Source organism: Solanum pennellii, chromosome 5, assembly GCF_001406875.1.
Source record: "Solanum pennellii chromosome 5, SPENNV200".
NCBI lineage: Eukaryota > Viridiplantae > Streptophyta > Magnoliopsida > Solanales > Solanaceae > Solanum > Solanum pennellii.
The window spans coordinates 41,699,594-41,718,803 of NC_028641.1; the positions used below are offsets into that span (position 1 = coordinate 41,699,594).

At 36.8% G+C, this 19,210-nt stretch overlaps 1 protein-coding gene across 5 annotated transcripts; it reads right to left on the minus strand.

Moving 5' to 3' along the window:
• Positions 1-1,147: 1,147 nt before the first annotated feature.
• Positions 1,148-11,639, minus strand: LOC107020475 (WD repeat-containing protein 26 homolog). 5 transcript variants are annotated; one of them, XM_015220857.2, is made up of 6 exons: positions 11,392-11,639; positions 8,218-8,999; positions 4,057-4,158; positions 2,873-3,017; positions 2,388-2,779; positions 1,148-1,667 (listed from the first exon to the last, which is right to left on the minus strand). In XM_015220857.2, exons 1-6 carry the CDS (start codon positions 11,546-11,548, stop codon positions 1,452-1,454), a joined length of 1,794 nt encoding a protein of 597 aa, XP_015076343.1. In that variant the 5' UTR covers positions 11,549-11,639; the 3' UTR covers positions 1,148-1,451. The 5 variants fall into 5 exon arrangements, with proteins under 5 accessions (XP_015076343.1, XP_015076342.1, XP_015076344.1 ...); XM_015220856.2 differs by having other exon boundaries at positions 2,388-3,017; XM_015220858.2 differs by having other exon boundaries at positions 2,388-3,017; positions 8,218-9,106; positions 11,354-11,572.
• Positions 11,640-19,210: the final 7,571 nt, after the last annotated feature.

Here is a 19,210-nt window from a genome sequence, read left to right on the forward strand (position 1 = left end):
CAAATTTAGCGTCATATATTGGTTATTTATAAGATATAGTATGAACAATGTCAAATAGTCAGTGCAGACAGAGTTATGCCTTTCAATGTTATGAATTGCCAAATATAAAGAAAATATTAATCATAAAATACCATACACACAAAAAATATTATGATTATATTCATGTAGAATAAAATTTAATTTCAACAAACTCACTTTCTTGAAGCTTGCTGTAAAATTATAGGAACTCCGTTATATATCATTGTCTAAATTTTTATTGTTGCAACAGTAAGTAGCGTTCAAAAATTTTACCGCCTATGCCCGCCCGCCCATTTTGTCTCACCCTAAACTCTCTTAATTACGCTACGCTCCAACCCAAGTCCCCACGTTCGCTTTTCTCCGTCTGCAATCCAATAAGTTGGCAAAGCCAATACAAGATTAGGACCGTCCACTTCGGGCTGGCTTCTTAAGAAGCCTGTTAACAATCAAATATTGTTTAAATAACTATTTGAATATGTATAATTTATTTATTTTTTGAATATAAATTTAATAACTAAAATTATTGATTAATTAAAATGAAACATTTCTGTTCTCTAATATGTAATAACGATGAAAAGGATTCATCATGGTTGTGGTTAGTGTCTCACAATGATTGTGGTGATTATTGTGATAGTGAAAGTGTCCACAAAGGTAGTCCAGTAGAGTTAATTGATATTAATAATAGATAGAGGTTGATAGTAATGACGGAAGAATGTTTAGTGGTTGACAATGGGTGTCGTTGGTAGTTGTGTGATGGTGGAGGAAATAACCGCAATGATGTAGTGAGTGATAGTGATATGGATAAAATTATACGTAAATGACGAGTTTATCAAGTATGACAACAATTGTTAATAGTGCTCGAATTGAGAAGGGCAGTGGTGATTAGTTATTGTAGACACAGTGATAATGATAATTATCATATAAAAAATACCTTTCAACGATAATTAAAACCTATTCAAACCAAACAAGCATTTAACTCTTCACATAATGACCTAAAATCTTGAATGATTAGAAGTCAGACCTACATTGGCTTCATGCAAACAAATGAATAAGACACCTCTAAAACAACCAAAATGACCTTGTGTGCATTTCTTATTTACCTAATTCGTAAAATCTGTAATATGAAATCTAAAACCAAATACGTGTTGTAAAGGGTGGGTGAAGAACAGCAGACAGGCTAAAACATAACAGTTGATAGATCCAATTGTATCTCCATTTTGTGAATTTGTTCACTTAAAGAACACCATATTGACCACAAATATGGATAAACTAAAACAGCTAATATTAAAGCAAACTGCCCTCATCATGTCATGTAACCTGTATAAAGTCTAAGCTGCTCACATAGTTGAATAGCAACTTATCTAGAATGCAGATCAACACATCCAATGAAGTAACCAGTAAAGCATCTAACTAATTCTCCGACGGAAACACTTCTAAGTTCCCCCATTGCAGTAGTGTACACCATTACTAACTGTGTCATTGTGTTCCATTTTTACTTGATTCAAACCCCATATGCGAATTGTATGATCATCACTAGCAGAAGCCAACATATGAGGATCTGCTGGATTCCAGCTAACACAGTTTACTGTTCCAGAATGTCCCGCCAACGTCTCAACAAGTTCTCCTGAGCTTATGTGCCATATATAAACCTGAAAATATGGTAAAAGAGAAAATCTTATCTTAATATGATAAATGCATTGCAGAACATTGAATTGAATAGATAAGAGTCAAAGCAAGGATACTTAAGGGGGTGGGTCATAACTCCCCTCCAGCTGATGATGGAATGGGAAGAGCCCATGAGAATCAGAGACTTGGATTTCAGAATTGATGCAGAATTAGGGTTTGAAAACCATCAATGAAACTGAAGAAACTAGAAAAATAATCCTAGAAGCTATTTCATACAAGATATTCCTAGAAGAGCACCTAACATGATTGATTGTTGTTCCCACTCAGTACCTTCAATTAGGTTCTCACAATGATAGATTCTCAATAGGCATTTTCCTACTTGCTTTTATTCCTCAAGTAAAAAGGAAAGCATCAAAGCACAAATTGCATAATTTTCAAATCGGAACCTTTTACATTTTTTTTTTTTGAAATGTGAGGTAGAATCAATGTAACCCTATTCAGAATAGATTGACCCTGAAATATAATGCCTGTCTCAGATATTATTGGCAAGTTTTCATTCATGCAGCCTACAAAGGATGCAAATGAGTACTACTGTCAATTACTGCTATGACGTGCAAACTAGAAATCTGATATTTTGAACATGAGGAATGTCATGGCGAGATAAGGAATATATGTCACAAGTATATCACAAGTAGATTATACTGGATATTATTGTGTTTCTTGATCAACAAGAGGAAAATTACCTGTGAGTCCTCACTTCCACTAGAAATAAATGCTTGATTCAGTCCGCCAAAGCAAGATCTTATGACGAAGCGTGAACGTTTATGCCCATTATATTTGGATATGAGTTTTGCAGTTCCCTCTATATCCCACAGATGAATTTCTTGATTCCAAAGGCTAACCAATAAATACTTATTGTCAGTGGACAGTACAAATGATGTTACTGTTTGATCCTCCTGAATAACTTTCTCTGCTTTTGATTCCCATCCAAATAATAGTATCATATTATCTTTACAAACAGAGACTACATGCTTCCCGTCACTAGTTATCCCCAAATCTGATATTCTAATAGTCCGATGGCCTTTCCAACACTCCAACTCTTTCCCTTCCAGATCCCACATGCTAATGCTTTTGTCTGTAACACCGCATAATATCCTGTTCCCATCAGGAGCCCATCCACACGAGATCAAACCAAGACCATTTTTCTCATAAATATGTATACATTCACCTGATTCAACATCCCATCGTCTGACAACTTCCTCTACCCCACAAGTGAGGAGTTGATGGTCATCAGGACTCCATGAAATATTGGAGACAGGTTTCTGGTGTCCAGAAAACCGGTGCTTCACACAGAACAAACCATCCAATTTCACCTACAAAGAACAAGAAAGCTGAGAGCTGAGAAAGATCACTAAACTTATGTTTATCACAATACTCTCATAATAAGTGCCGATTATAAATAATAGTATGACGTTTCCAGAGCTTCGTATTCTCTTATTCCCAGTGCTTCCTGCCTAAACCTAAAGCAGTGCCCCGAAAAAGATGAAAAATAAAAATTAGTACTACCTGAATTTCTTCTTTTTTCTTTGAGACGGTCAAGTTGTACCAACATAACTTGAAATCTATGCTTCAAGAAAGAATAGAACATAACGAAACAATCTGTTACTTTACCAGAAAAAGATTAAGCCTGGATACTTGTAGTTTCTCTATTCAAATGACCAAATAGTAAACACCTTACAATATCTGCAAGAGTCGTAGGATTGACGAATAATTGAGCATGAATAGTTTTACTAGATTATTTCCTCAAGTTTAGGAGTCCCTTAACTTTTACTTGGATCAGGAAATAAGTTATTCACACTAGTGAAGAAGATTCTGACTGTCACAATGTATGTCCACATTTAGGGTATTGGTGAACTGCTTACTCCGATTTAATTTGTTTGTCCTACTTTCTATTTTAGACCGTCTCAAAAAGAATGTCTCTTTACTTTTTTGGCAACTCTTCAATCCTAACTTTCCACATGGCATGTTGAAGACCACAACACTAAAGGGAATTTGGTACATTCAATACATTTTTAATATATGACAACAAGATTAAAAAATCTCCTTTACTTTCTAAAACTACGTGACAAGTCTAAACAGGACAATCAAATTGAAACGGATGGGAGTATGTTTTATCCCTATATCTTAAGCATATAATCAGGTAAAACTATTTCCCAAAAACCACTATTGTCTTCTATTCACTGTCCTCCAACACTCATTCTTCAATAGAAATGCAAAAGCCCATTAAAAATCAGGATGGTAATAGATACAAAAAGGGAGGAAATGAAATTCTGCTGAAACCAATGTGATTAATGATCTAGTAATGATACATCAATATAGGATATGACAAAGAATCTTTAAGAGGGCACTTACCTCCCATATGATCACCAAACAATCAGCAGCTGACGAGGCCAAGTATTTTCCACCGTGGGAGAACTGTAAGAACCATACTTCATCACTGTGATCTTGTAATATCTGGAAAATTTAAATCAAGGATGAAACAAGTAGACATCAAGTGCTAAGAAAATCATGTCGGTAGAAATAAACTCGAGTTACTCTACATATCAGTGAAAATTCAGAAAGAATCATAAGCATTGGAAACAATGTTTCTTTTGGATAATGGAGGACGAAGAAAATTGGTTCTAAGAAAAGCAGAGGTTGATGCATATAGCTAGTAAATGAGAGCCGAAGAAAGCCAATGAAGTACAAAGTTAACGAGAACATAAAGTTTGCTTCACTTTGCATCCACCTCTCCCTCGCTCCTATCAGTCCAATCACTGAATCACTGTGTGGTTTGTCATATTGACTGATCTATTTGTTTCACACTTTGCATCCACCTCCCCCTCTCTCCTTTCAGTCCAATCACTGTGTGGTTGTTCAAGATCGGCTGTCTAGAAAATTGGCAGTTCACTACTACACCATCCAGTTTCACAACAAAAAACCGTGTCCACCATTATAAATTACCAACAACTATCCTCAACCACAACCACTAAGTTGTCAATCACCACAATCATGTCACAAACACTAGCCACCATTTTCAATCATCGCCACCAACTATCACTACCTCAATGACCACCGATCACTACCATCAGCCACCACTATATATCGTCACTAACTGACAATCACAACCATCACCAACCACTATCATCATTCATCACCATTTACTATCAATAATATCCACCACACTTACTAGCTGGTACCGCAACTACCTCCATCATTAACCACTATTGTTAACCACCATTACGCCTAACTACTAAGCACAACCAACACAACCCCTTATCGACACCCACAACCTCCACCGTTCACCATCACCACTACCAGCCCCCGTACAATTTTTAAAATATATTTTATTCATATTATATTAGGTTACATTCGAGTTTCGAGTTTATATATATTAATTATTAAATAAAAATAAGTTTAATATATTCAAATGTTGAAACAACAACCAATCTTATTTATTTAGTATTCCAATCTTAATGCAACATCTTAATGTTCAGATCTATACTCAGATTCAAATATCCAATTCTTAATAAAAATCTTAATATTCAGATGTGTATTGATAATCAAACATCTTAGTCTTAATAAAAACAAATGAGGCTTAACACTTCCAAGAAAGCTATTATGTAAAGAACGAGGTACACAGCCATAGAAATGTCATCATAAGGTCATGTTGTACCATTATTGAAATGTGAACCTTATTTGCATCGTGAATTAGTTGGATGGAATAAACATTGATAAGCTATTCCTCTTAGAAGATAAGACCTTAAGATTAAGGTCCTCGAGACCTGAACTCTAATCTAGGTCTTTTTGGGAACTAATGGTGCATGTAGACATCCCACAAAGTAGAAAATTTTCTATCGCTATGCAAAGGATATGGTAGGCTAAAAACACCCACAACTTCCTACTCTCTCCATAAAACTGTCTTTTCTCTCTACATGTAACTCTCCTCTGCCACATACCGCCAGCGTCGTTGACCCATCTCCCCTACACACCACGTTGTCAACTCTGATCTGATCTGACCAGAGAAGAAAACATTATTATCGGGCGACCTCTATCAAGGAGGTCAGAACGATATCAAACCGAACAGTACTCCTAGCACTGAGCAATTTTCAGCTACTTTACAAAGCCATAAGCAGGTTCTTTCCCTGACTGGACAAGAAGTTCCGGTGCTGATTGACATCCCAACCCCGATCTGATCTGACCAGAAAAGAAAACATTATTTTCGAGCGACCTCTATCAACGAGGTCAGAATGATATCAAACCGAGCAGTACTCCTAGCAGTGTACAGGTTCTTTCCCGAACTTCCCCTAACTGGACAAGAAGTTGTGGTGACATCTGAGTCACTGATTTCATCGAATTCTCCACAAATCAGCCACTTCATTGATTTTGCTACAATTACGCTCATCACCCGACGGATGATGATAACGATTATTTTCTTGAAATCAATTGAATTGGAGCAATTGTGAAAGGTGATCGCCTCCTAGTCAATGGTGAAAGGCCAGGCAAGGCAACCCTTCATCGCCTTTTAGCTTTGTGGTGAGGAAATCTTTAGGCAACGCCATGGCGACAAAAGTCGAGAGGCGAGAGGCAAGAAAGGAGGAAAAGGTGTCGCCTTTTGTATTACTCAATTTTCCAGTTTTCTTGATCAATTGTTTGCCTCTGTTTCTAATGTTAATAGTTTTTTAGTTGATTTTTCATTTCTAGTTCTCAAACTATTGATTATATAGGCTCTACACTTGATTTAATAAATATTTTACTCAATTCTTGTTTAGTTTGCATCTACTTTGGTGGCACTGGTGGACGATGGTAGAATAGGGTCATGACTTTGGTCAAGGCCAATGGCGAGGGGCATGAGTGTTAAGTGAGTTCTTGAAATATAGGGACATTGACAGGAAAGTCCATAGAGTTAGTGTAGATTCTCAAGAAGAGGAAGATTAATATAGCTTGTATCCCAAGAAGACCGAATGGGTAGGAACGGAGGAACACATTGTGGATGGATTTGAGTTGTGGGGGATGCTCGAGGGATAGGAATGGAGTAGGCATTTTAGTAGAGATAGGGACCTAAAGGAGCAAGTGATGGAGGTTAGAAGGATTAAAAAACATGGGTGATATCCAAAATGCCCGAAGAATGGAGATGAAGTACAATGATTCTGTTGTAAAAAACATGGGTGATATCCAAAATTGCAACAATTAAAGGGGTATCAACCTGCCTAGCCACTATGAAAGTTTGGGAAGGAGCAGTGGAGATAAGGGTGAGCAGGGTGTGTTTTTTCAAGAACCACTCGGATACATGTCATGATCAACTACAGAAGCTTTAATTTTGTGGAGACTAATGGAGAAGTATAGGGAGAGAAAGAGCGACGTACACAAGGTGTTCATTGACCTAGAAAAGGCCTATAACAAAGTCTGAAAAGAAGTTCTATGGAGATGCCTCGAGGCTAGAGGTATACCAGTGGCTTATATTTAGGCAATGAAGGACATGATGATGGAGCAAGACTCTAGTAAGAACAATGAGAGTAGACTCAAAGCACTTCCAGGGACCAATTCTTAGCCCATTTCTATTTGCCTTGGTGATGGCTGTGTTGACGTGGCAATGTTATTGCAAGTCGATTCTCAACTCTTCCAATCGCCCAGGCTCCACACTGCACTAGCCTTCAGAGGCAATATGGAAAATCTATTGAGATTCTAAGCTATAAAGCTACTTGAATATGTTTTGACCAAGTCTAGATCATCAAACCACTAAGCAAGTTTTAGATGAAGTTCATCTTGCATGTATTTCCAATGTTCATCCTCTTTTTATAATCTTAACTCAGGTTAAGATTGAGATATGAGCAACTACTAGAACCTGGCAACACAAGAACTAGATAAGACTGAATCCAGTAACTTGCTAACATAGTAAAACTCTAGTTCAAAACCAACTCAAAAATCATAAAACTATTCCACTATTAAAATCTTCAACAATATAGTTACACAACCCAACAATTTACTAGCTACACCATATACTAAAGATCTATGCATATTGATAGCTATCTCCGCTCTTATAAAACCCTAATTTCATATAGCAAATTAGCTTGTACACTCCTTAGTCACACCTGTAATTGAATATCTTACGTATTAACACATAATGATAGCTCCCAAGTACTGCAGCAAAAGCTCTCATACCCTTCGTATACAATTCTTAGATACCTTTGACAAGACATAACTATAAAATATAGAGTATGCCATAGAATTGTCTTTAACTTAAAAGACACAACTCACAAGAGTCAACTCAACTAGTGGTTTGGCATTTTCCACTACTAGAGTGAGTGAATCAAACAGAGATAGATTAAACGATGTAATAATCCATTAAATGAACACAATATGGAACATAAAGTAAGAGCTTGATCAACACTTTCATGAAATTTATCATCGGTATATAATCAAACCAAAACACAAATGGATCAAAGAATTAGGGGATTATAAGGAGCACTAAACATTTCTAACAAATACTAGAATCATAAGCTTGAACAGGTATAAAGAATAATGCAATCTAACCTGCAAAGTTTGAGATGGAATTTGATCTCTTCCGCACTGATGATCAGTAAGCAAAGACATCTCACCTACCAACGAGTTGTGAAACCTACAAGCATCTAGTTGCAAGTCAAGAGCCTGTTCGACGAGATGTACCAATCTTTGTTCACGAATTATGACCGTGGGTGGAAGCAATTTCTGCAATTCCTCTAGGAGTTTTGTTCGTGACTTTGGTCGCACAACATCTTGACCTGACATCCCAGCAAGAACCTGCTTTAAAGGTGATACAATGCACAAAGAAAGCTCACGGACTCTATCATTGTTTACGCAAAGAGGTCCAAGCTCAGTCCTCAATGTCTTTAAAGCATCCATGACATTTTTTCCATCCAACAGTTCAAAAAACTTCTGTTCCAATATCTCAAATGATGCCAATTTAACAATTTTTTCATCTATTAGACCAATTTTACGTAAAGTGGCAACACTTTCATCCCATTTACCATCAAGGATTTGCTGCATAAATAACTTTACTTCAGCAGATTGCAAAGGAATCCCAGACTCTTCTTCTAGACGTGCACCAGCTTTGTTATAACCAAGAGAATATAATGCCTCTGCTACGATTCGCACAAATTCAACTTTCTTAACAACCCCTTTTGCACCAACGACCTCATCGTCCCCTTGACGAACCAGGGGGTGAGACATCAAGTCATTCAGTGAGCAACTTGCAGGATCAGTCAGAAGTGTACTCTTTGGAAGATCTCCCTTTCTGGAGGATACCTTCACACGCTTTGGTGGCGGTTCATCATCCTCTGCACGTCCCATAAATATATACTTCAGCCCATATATAACAACAGGGGGAAAACAGAACTTCAAGTAGAAATTGCAATATCAGTCCTTCAATGATGAAAACAGCACCCTACATAATACCACAAAGGGAATACTTTAAAATTAAAATAATAAAAAAAACATCTAAAATAAAAGGAGGACCAAGGCAGAAAATTAGATTCCTATAAACTTCCAAGACAAGAAAAATGACAATAGAGAGACAGGTGATTTATAAAACCTATGATTAACAAGCATATATCAGTACATATGTCATAGACAAATTATCTTCAATCTATTATATACAAGTTACTAGGATAGGTTATCAAAATATAACCACATGTGCTGCCAATTTAGAGGAAAAAAGGAATACTTTAAAATTAAAATAATAATAAAAAACATCTGAAATAAAAGGACCAAGGCAGAAAATTTGATTCCTATAAACTTCCAAGACAAGAAAAATGACAATAGAGAGACAGGTGATTCATAAAACCTATGATTAACAAGCATATAGCAGTACTATGTCATAGACAAATTATCTTCAATCTATTATATACAAGTTACTTGGATAGGTTATCAAAATATAACCACATGTGCTACCAATTTAGAGGAAAAACAACCTTCAACATCCCTACCACAATAAAAAGCAGAAATTTTTGAAATTTGCAGAATTGTTACATCATTCAAGTAGAAGACACAATCAAATTTTCCTAGGAAGGGATATGAGAACTGGAGTTGCATCTACTAGAATAAGAATTTTCTTGCTAAAAGCAAACCGAGAATGTCACCTTTGTATATGCAAAACTAAAAAAAATGGTTCGACAAATGTGGTCAAGGGCATAAATTAAACGAGAGTGAGCGTGAGACATGGGGAGAAAATGTGGGTTTCCAAATCGAACAATCAGATTCAGTGCTAATTATATTTCCAAATATAATAAAATAACTTCAGAAGAGGACCTCTGGCATAACTGAAAAGGTTGTAAACCATATGTTGTAAGCATAACTTCAGAAACCTCCTCTAGCAGAAATGCAAGGCAAGATTGCATACAATAGACTCTTGTGGTCAGCCCTTCCAAAGACCCCACGCATAGCAGCACTGAGTTGCACTTTTGTATTAATGTAACTTATGACATTCCTATTGTTTCTTTATCAGTATTGTTGAATTACAAGCCATATGATCTCAGAGCAATACAACATAAAAATAAATGCAAATAAAAACCCTCCAATTCTACTTAAAAGAACCGATGTTTAGTGGCGTAAACCATATGTTAGACATGCAGACACATAATCATACATTACTCGAGCAGGGCTATTAATGCTTCCTCCTCCTCTCTATCTTCTTAGTATGGGTAATCAACGCCTCAAAGGTTATGGTAAATGGAAAATGTTAATGAACAATTCTCTCCGTATGTTAGGCTCCTAATGTTGAAAGTCTAACAAAAGCAAGCATGCAAGGTACATTAATCACTATAAACTTCATAGTTCCATCTATAATTCCTGTCCACTAAGAAGAGTTACCCAACAAGCAAATGAATTAACGCTTCAAATTCTAATATTGAAGCTGGAGTTATCAACATAATCTCACACTCACAAGAGTTGACTACAAACAATAACTCTCCTGTAATGCTACATACCTCAAGTGATACCCACTTCCGATTCAAAATCAGCATCCATGTAATAGCTTGGAGTAACAAACATCTTGAAGTGACAATGACCATGACAGTGATAAGCCGTAAATGACCAATTCATACTTTTTAAATTCCCAATTGCATTATCACAGAAGGTATATTCAAAAAGATGGAAACTCAATAACACCAGATACCCAAACAGCTTTAGTCGATTATATAATCCTTTACATCCATTTCTGGCCCAATTGTTCCAAATATATAATTTGTTAATTTGAACACAATTTAGGTGTTCTCTAAGGCTAGAGATTCTCCAAACCTCGAACACTAACCTACAAGTCTCTAACACAAAAATCCAGTCCAACAACAAAGGTTAAGTTATTGCTTCATTAATCTTCATTGTCCTACAATTAAAAAAGGGCAACGCGGTAGACTCTGTGTTCTTTGAGGGATTCACATTTTGACACAACAGACCCAAAGTTCAACACATGCATAGGAACAATATAAACTCTTAAAAACGTAATCCTCTTATTTAACCGGCAGATTTCTCTAATCACTAAAAACAAAACCCATAGATTGCACAAATCTTTAAATAGCATCAATAAAATCCATAAAACAGACAAAGAATCAAAATTCAGGTGCGGCAACTTGCAATCCAACTCCTAAAATCCCCAATTTCTGCAAAAAGTAAAAGACAGGAAGTGCAATAAAATTACCACACAGTATCAATATATGTGCATAGAATCTCCAGTACCCTGAGGTTTCAGATCAAAATGAAGATCGAATAGTGGGTAAGCAATCAGGGAATTGATGAACAAACAGAGGAATAGACACAAACGATGATGATGAGGTCCGAGAGGCACAATATGTAGAGATTGGGTCTTTGTTAATGGCGGTTCGAAGGGGCACATGTGAAGAGGTGGGAGATAGGGGATTCGGTTTGTATTTATGCCCTTTGGGTACCAAAAGGAAATCTATGGGGTCACGTAGCCTGGATGTATTTTTTTTTTGGGGGGGCTAAATAAGAAAGGATTTTATTTTGTTAATAATATGCTCAATCATACAAAAGTGAAACTAGTCTACGAGTTACCGTTTCAATCACATATCTTTCTAATGCATTTATTACTAGCGAAGGGGATGCTTTCAAAACCAAAGTTTGATTGTTGATAATCTATGGATCCTTCATTTCTCTTCCATATTTAGCTAGTAGGTTTATTACTGCATTAGCCTCTCTCAGAATGTGTTTCAGGGATGGTCCTTCCAATTAGAGGAGTAATTGCAATCAGCGAAAATATGTGAGTATGTGAGATTATTGCTATATAGTGTTAAGTAATACCGAGTTCATTTCCACAAGAATATATTTTAAGTTCTTACTTTTTCGCTAGATTCAGATCATATAGCAAGGCTAGAACTTCTGCATGTAGGACATTTCTCGCTATGATTTTGCATGTGAATCCCGCGATACATATGCCTAGATGATCTTTAATTACTCCACCACTTCCACCATTAGAAGAGTTTGGTTCATATGAGTGTTTAGTTTGTATTTTTCATCCAGCGGTTTGCGCCAAGAAACTAGAACCATATATCTAGGAACTTTTTTAGGAGAAATTTGGTTTAAGTGAAAGTATTCCATGGCTTGGAAGGAAATGTTCTTAGTTGTATTAGTAGCCCTTCTAATATTTGAATTTTTATAAAGTTTGCTATTTCTGTTCTTCCAAATATCCCAAAGAACAATTGGAACTGGAATAGCGGTAGGCACCTGTTGGTGCTTGTTTATGGTTATGAAGCTTTTTGTGGTACATAGTTGATGAATTTTTGTATGGAGGTCGTGGGAGGTGATACTTATACTATAGTTTTCTAGATCTATTTAGCATTCGGGCAGTTTTAAAAAAATAAGATTTGTTTCCTCCTCCATGTCTAGACAGGATGCACAATTTTTTGGATGTAGTAATATTTCTGTAGTAAAGGGCTACAAAAGTAGGAAACTTATGAGTTAGGAGAAGACACATGAATTTTTTTTTCCATTGATAGCATTTATCTTCCACAACCATACATAATTACAATTTGTATTTATAGAAGTTTCATAGTTAGCTTTGAGAAATGTTTAAGTAGGCAATTCTAGTGTTAAAATAACCATCATTGCTCTTGTTCCAATAGAAGGTGTCAGGCTTGGTGTTTGATGTTTGTGAGTAAGTATTTTCTATGATTAATTTCGTTGTTATTAGGGATTTGAAAAGATAAAGAAGAATAATCTAGTTTTTATTCTTGATGCATTTCTTTTAGGACCATCTTGGTTTCTATTTCAGTGATCGGCCCTTGGATCACTTGTCGTAGGGAGTATGCTGTATTTATCCTATTTTCTTCCCAAATGCAAAATTTTTCTCTGTTACCCACGTTCCAAGAGATGTTTTTTGGGAATAGTGGGTAGGCTCTTAATAAGATTTTCCAGATATATGAGTATCGGGGTAACATTTCAAGTCGGTCATTTGACTTCTGTTCGAGTATCTTTTTTCTTAAGAACCTCAACCCAAAGGTGATTATTATTTTGTAAGAAGCTCCAGGTAAGACTTGCTAAAAAAGCAAAGTTTTTTCCATTAGTTTTCTGGATTCCTAGATCACCATTTTTCAATAGGGGATGTTACTAATTTCAATTTGCAAGATGCATTTTACTTTTTCCTTGTGTTGATCCCCAAAGAAAGTTTCTTTGAATGCGGTCGATGTGGTAGGGGTCACATGGGGGATTAAGTTACATTGCATTGTATAGGTAGGACTAGAGTCTAGGATTGATTTTACTAGTGTTGTTCTTCCTGCTAAGGTTGGAAAGCGAGTTTTCGAGCCTCTCAACTTGTTGTTCATATGGTCAATTGTAACACCTTGAAAAAAAAAACAAGGCACATTGTAAAGCCTAACATAGGTGTCATAAAGTCTAAGTATTGTTTCTAAGTCCAATTTTAATAAAGATTGGTCATTTAGGAGGTTTAAGAACCAAAACATCCAAGAACGTCCATGACGTCCGGGAAGTTGGTTCAAAGGGATGTTAGTGTGCCTTAGCCTGATTGACTAACTTTTAGAAGTCGAAAATGTACAAAAATTGGTGCAAAGGTATCTAATAGGTGTTTGAGTTGTTTTATGGTTGAAACGTCCGGGTACGACTCCCCAAGGACCAACCAAGGGCCCTTGAGGAGGACCCTTGTAGTTTAATGCAACACTGCCTGATAGTGTGCATCGACGGGACAGAAGACGGCCCGTGTGTGGATCGACGGGGTGTAGATTCCACCGTCGTCCCACACTTAGGCAGGAGGAGAAGGTCCCTTCACCCTCAAAGCCTCTGAACTCATCGACAGAGTGCAGAGGTGCAGGTTACGATCCGTGTGTGGATCGACAGGGCATTGATGCCACCGTCGTCCCACACTTAGACAATTGGAGGAAGACCCTCACCTTCATAGTCAATAACCAATACGACGGAGTGCAGGACGGAGGGGGGATGTCCGTCGATCACAGATGGCCCGTAAGCGGGGTCTCGTCTATGAGGGTCCTAAGATGCTGCACGTTTTTAATTCATATTATTTAATTAAATAGGTGGTTGAGGGGTTAGTTGGGGATTAAAGGGAGACTAATTAAGTTGATTAAGTCCCACTATAAATACCCTCAACCCTCATTAACCTAAAGATAACTCACAAATAAACTCGTTTCCTTCTCTCTTATTTCTCTCTCTACATGAACTCACCATTGAAGACTAGCAAGGATTAGGCTTTGGGGGCTGGAAATGGACGAATTCACCATCAAATTGTTGACAAACATTAATGTATGAGTTCTATTCACCTTTGAGACTCTTTCCTCAAAGGGTTCCTTCAAAATAGATTTCAAAAGTTGAGTTTTCTTATGAGTTTTATTCAATTGCGAAATTGAAGTTATGAATTGAGTTATTAATGATTTCTTAGGGATATATTGAGTATATTAACATGTAATTCAACTTTTTTATGATAATTGTTGACAGTTTGGTCAAAATTGAAGAATATGATCCTCCATCCCTCACCCTAGGTAACGATCTTGACCTATATTGTATTGTGATCATTCAATTGAGTTGGTTGTTGATTTGATCACTATCCTATGGTGTTATTATGATTAAATTAAGATGAATTGTAGTCCTATCATGCTATTTCTTGAGATGTGATTTAGGTTATGAATTATAATGTAAAATTACCATATGTATCTTGTCTCAAGTTGTGATCTAAAGTTGAATTGTGTTATAGAGATGCAATTGGCGTTGTTGTATTATTGGTTATCATTGTGATGTTACTCCCCAAATTGGGTTGAGCTATGGGTTGATGGTAAGACCTTGATAGTAGATTATGAGGAAGAGTTGGTAAGTCTTAGAACCTCTATCTTTACTTCCAATTGTGATTAATTGTTGTTAAGTCATGATATTAAATTGGAGTATGCCTTATACTAGGATTATAGGGTGGTATGATGTTGAATTGAAATGTCTTGACTATGTTGTGAGGTTGATTAATGTGTATGTGATATAAGGATCGTGAAAACTATCAATGTGCCTTGATATACTATGAATTGCGGATGTGTTAACCTCACTTATATGAATTGTGATGAAAGGACTTATACTCATACAATTCTTATTGAGCTATTGATGATGATAATTATTTAAGGGGTAGACCCTATGGCATAAATTTAAACTATGATTGATAATTAAAGGCTTAAAGACATTTCAAAAAAAGGGACTCTAGCTTAGCACCGAGTGAACTAGATTGAGGAGTGTCCCATCCCACATAGGGAAGGTAGGAATACTATATTACTCTTGAGATTGGAGACTATAATGCATGGCGCATAAAGAGGGTACAACTATATCTCCTAGTTCTTGAACTTTGTTGCCCCCTAGGAATACTAGCTAGTGGATCCATGTAGTTGCTATGATTCATGTTTTGGTACTATCTTGGCAAGTAGTCCGCCTTCTTTAGGTGTAGGGTTTTATGACACCGAATTTCACACTAGCTCATGTGGTCTATGTCGGTTAGGGAAAGATGTTCCCAAATGGTAAAACGAATTAAAGGACTTGAACTCTAACTTGGATAACCTAAGAGGTCTAGCTTGGTTTAGGTAGGGGTATGGGACTCTACCTAAACATTACACTAGTTAGCCTTGAGAGGAGTCTTAGGAGGAGGTTTTTATATATGTTTATGTTATGATAATATGATTTATACATGATGACAATGGCACATTGTTGATAATATATGTTGATTTGTTCATTTATGCATATGCCTTGGGTTAAAATGTTAATATATGATGAAATGTAAACCTAAATGCATGATATGTAAAGTTGGACATTGATCATGTTTTCTTGTTGAGGATACTTGATTGAGTAAGGTTATGGGACTTTGCTTGGTCATTGCACTTGTTGACTTGATAAGGACTTGTGAATAGTTGTCTTGCTTATTATGATATGTTTGACTCTTATTCATTCTTGTGATATTATTCCTTGATGTTAGGGTTGTAGTAAATAATGGTTTCAAGTATGTTGGGATAAGTATTACTTGTTGAGATTGTAAGCATGTTTGGTTGGTTGATATGACTTACTTGACTTTGCATTAAGTCCCTAAAGGGGTAAAATGACATGTTTTGACGAAAAAGTCCCTTTTAGCATGTTTTGCTTCTGTATGTGCATAAGTTCCCATACTTAGTACATGTGGAGTACTAACCCCATTTTCTTCCCTTTTCCCAAACGTTTTAGGTTCCGGTCGTTGAAGAGTTTGGAAGGCGACATTGTTGAAGGATTGGATTCTTCCTTTCATCCAAGTAGGGTAGGTCCTCAACTTTTGAGGGCAATGCCATCCTTTAGCTTATGGATTTTTTTATGAGCTTATTGACTCTTTCGTTTCTTTCCTTTTTAGTTGAGTATTATACTTTCGTATGACCTATACATGGTCTTGTTAGATTGATGTAAGGGTTATGCCCATATTGTGATAATCGTTTAGATGGTATGAGATGAGACAATCGTTGAGACTATTTCTATATTTTTCATATATGTATGTGCAATAAAAGTATAAGGCTATGTAACCTTCCTATACGAAGGGTCTATTTATACTCGATATGAATATATATTATGTGTATGTAGAGGTCTATGTAAACTTCCAAGTAGTGACAATGGAATTTTTATATTTTTCCGCATTTTTCAACCTATGAATGTAATGACATGAGTCTAAGAGGCTAGTCTTAGTCCTTGAAAAGGACGACAATGCCGCTTACGTCTAGGGGGTAAACCCGAATATGACAAACTTGGTATCTGAGCATGAGGTTGAATATCGTTGAGTTATGTCTCTCTCTCTACCACGTCTATGTAGGTTTGTGTTCATAATTGTGAAGCGCGCCACACTTATGAGTAGGAACCTATATGATGTTTTGAAATCACTTTATTTCTTGGAAAACTAATATCGTTCCAATAGAGTATACTTATGGTGAACTTTTGCATCTAATCCTATTGTTGTGCTTATAGGAAGCATGAACACTCAAAGGAATGCGGCTCGAAGACTTGAGGAGGAAGTTGCTAATGCGAGAGCTCCTCCCCATGGTGACCAAGTTCCTCCACTTGAGGAAAATGCTAATGTTGATCAAGCCCCGACTTACCCTCCACCTATGACGGAGGCTGAGATGAGGCTACTGTTGCTCAAATGGCCCAAGCCATTACTACTCTAGCACAAGCCACAACGGTTCAAGCCCAAGCTATGACGGCCCAAGCCAATCGGGAGATTGCTCCACGTCCTTATAAAGAAGTCACTACTATGGCTTCCCATCTAAGGGACTTCACTCGAATGAACCCTCCTACTTTCTATGGGTCTAAGGTTGATGAAGACCCACAAGAATTCATCGATGAGGTCTACAAGATACTATATGCTATGGGGGTGTCTTCAAGTGAGAAGGCCGAGTTGACCACATACCAACTCAAGGATGTGGCTCAAACTTGGTATGTGCAATTGAGGGATGAGGGGTGGTTCGGTGACTTGGGAGATCTTTGAGGCGACTTTTCTAGATCGGTTCTTCCCTAGAGAGATGAGGGAGAAAAAAGTGGCGGAGTTCATCAATCTTCACCAAGGAGGAAAGAGTGTCCATGAGTACTCTTTGAAATTCATTAAGTTGTCCAAATATGCTCCTTCTTTGGTCTCCGATTCTAGAGACCAAATGAGCCGTTTTGTGACAGGGTGTCGGAGGACTTACAAGAAGAGTGCCAATCGGCCATGCTACATGACAACATGAACATTTCCCGTCTTATGGTTTATGCAATAAGGGTTGAGGAGGCAAGGCCTAAGCGAAAGAGTAGAGATGCTAAGAGAGCAAGGACATTCGATGGAGATTCTTCAAAGAATAGGGTTGAGATACAAGACAAGCCTAGATTTAAGAAGCGGGTTTCTAATCAAGTCCTTTCCAAATTCCCAAAGGCTAGTGGTGATAGGGTGTCTAACCCTAAATTTAAGAAGGTAAAAGGTACTAATTCACCAAATGAGAAGCCAACTTATGGAAAGTGTGGTAAAAAGTACTATGGTGATTGCCTTAAGGGGACAAATAATTGCTTTAGTTGTCCGATTCATAGTAACTTCATATTCTCGAAACACAAGTTAATATTATATCATTCCTTAATTCGTGTAACTAACACTCAAATCATTCGAATGCAATCTATAGGTCTCATTAGTCATTAGCAAATCAGGAAACTTACGCATAAAAATCAGTTAGCACCACATACCAACAACATGTTCGAGATTTACATCTATATACTTATTAGAATCGAAAACAAGGATAACTAGGGAGATGGACGTTCAACAATGTCATTAGGAACAACCCTAGTTTTGAAATTCATGAGTTTGAAGCGTTTGAAAAGCCTCTTGGAGGATGAATTCCAGGATTGAAACTCATACCTTATGTAGAATTTAATCTACGAAGATCACCTTGCACGAAACCTTGAAGAGTACCTTGAAATCGCCCAAGAGAATCAAGAGAAACTTTCTATTTTTCCTTTTCATTTGTTCACTGTTTTGCGTTGTGAATTTCTTTTTGTTTAAACGTGAGTCTAACTCTTAGGAACTGATCTTGAATTATTCAACTTATGCTAATTAAGTAAATTAAATAAAATAATTAGTTAATTACTAAAATGCCCCTCCTAAGTTGACTAAACATAGGAGACTATTTGACTTAACCAAAATCAAAAAATTTGCTAGGGTCTCGGCCAAATTTTAAAATGTTTGTTAATTAATGAAATTGTTGATTTAATTAATTAAGGGACCTAGGGTAATTACTAAAGTACCCCTAAGTCTTTGGGACCATAACTAACCTTTTTGGACCATCCTAAGTTAGGTACTAAGTTGTCTCTTTAACTAGCTACTAGGTTAGTGTCACCCGGTTAAGTCTTAGGTTGTCGGGTGCACTAATTGGTTTATTTTGGTTAGTCCTAGGTTATTTAGATAGTTAGGTCAGTTAGTTAGAGTTTAGAGTTTTTTAGGGAGTTAGGCCCCACATGGAAGGACCCTTGCACACGCCTGCCCCCTAACTACCTAACCGAATTCGGTTAGGGT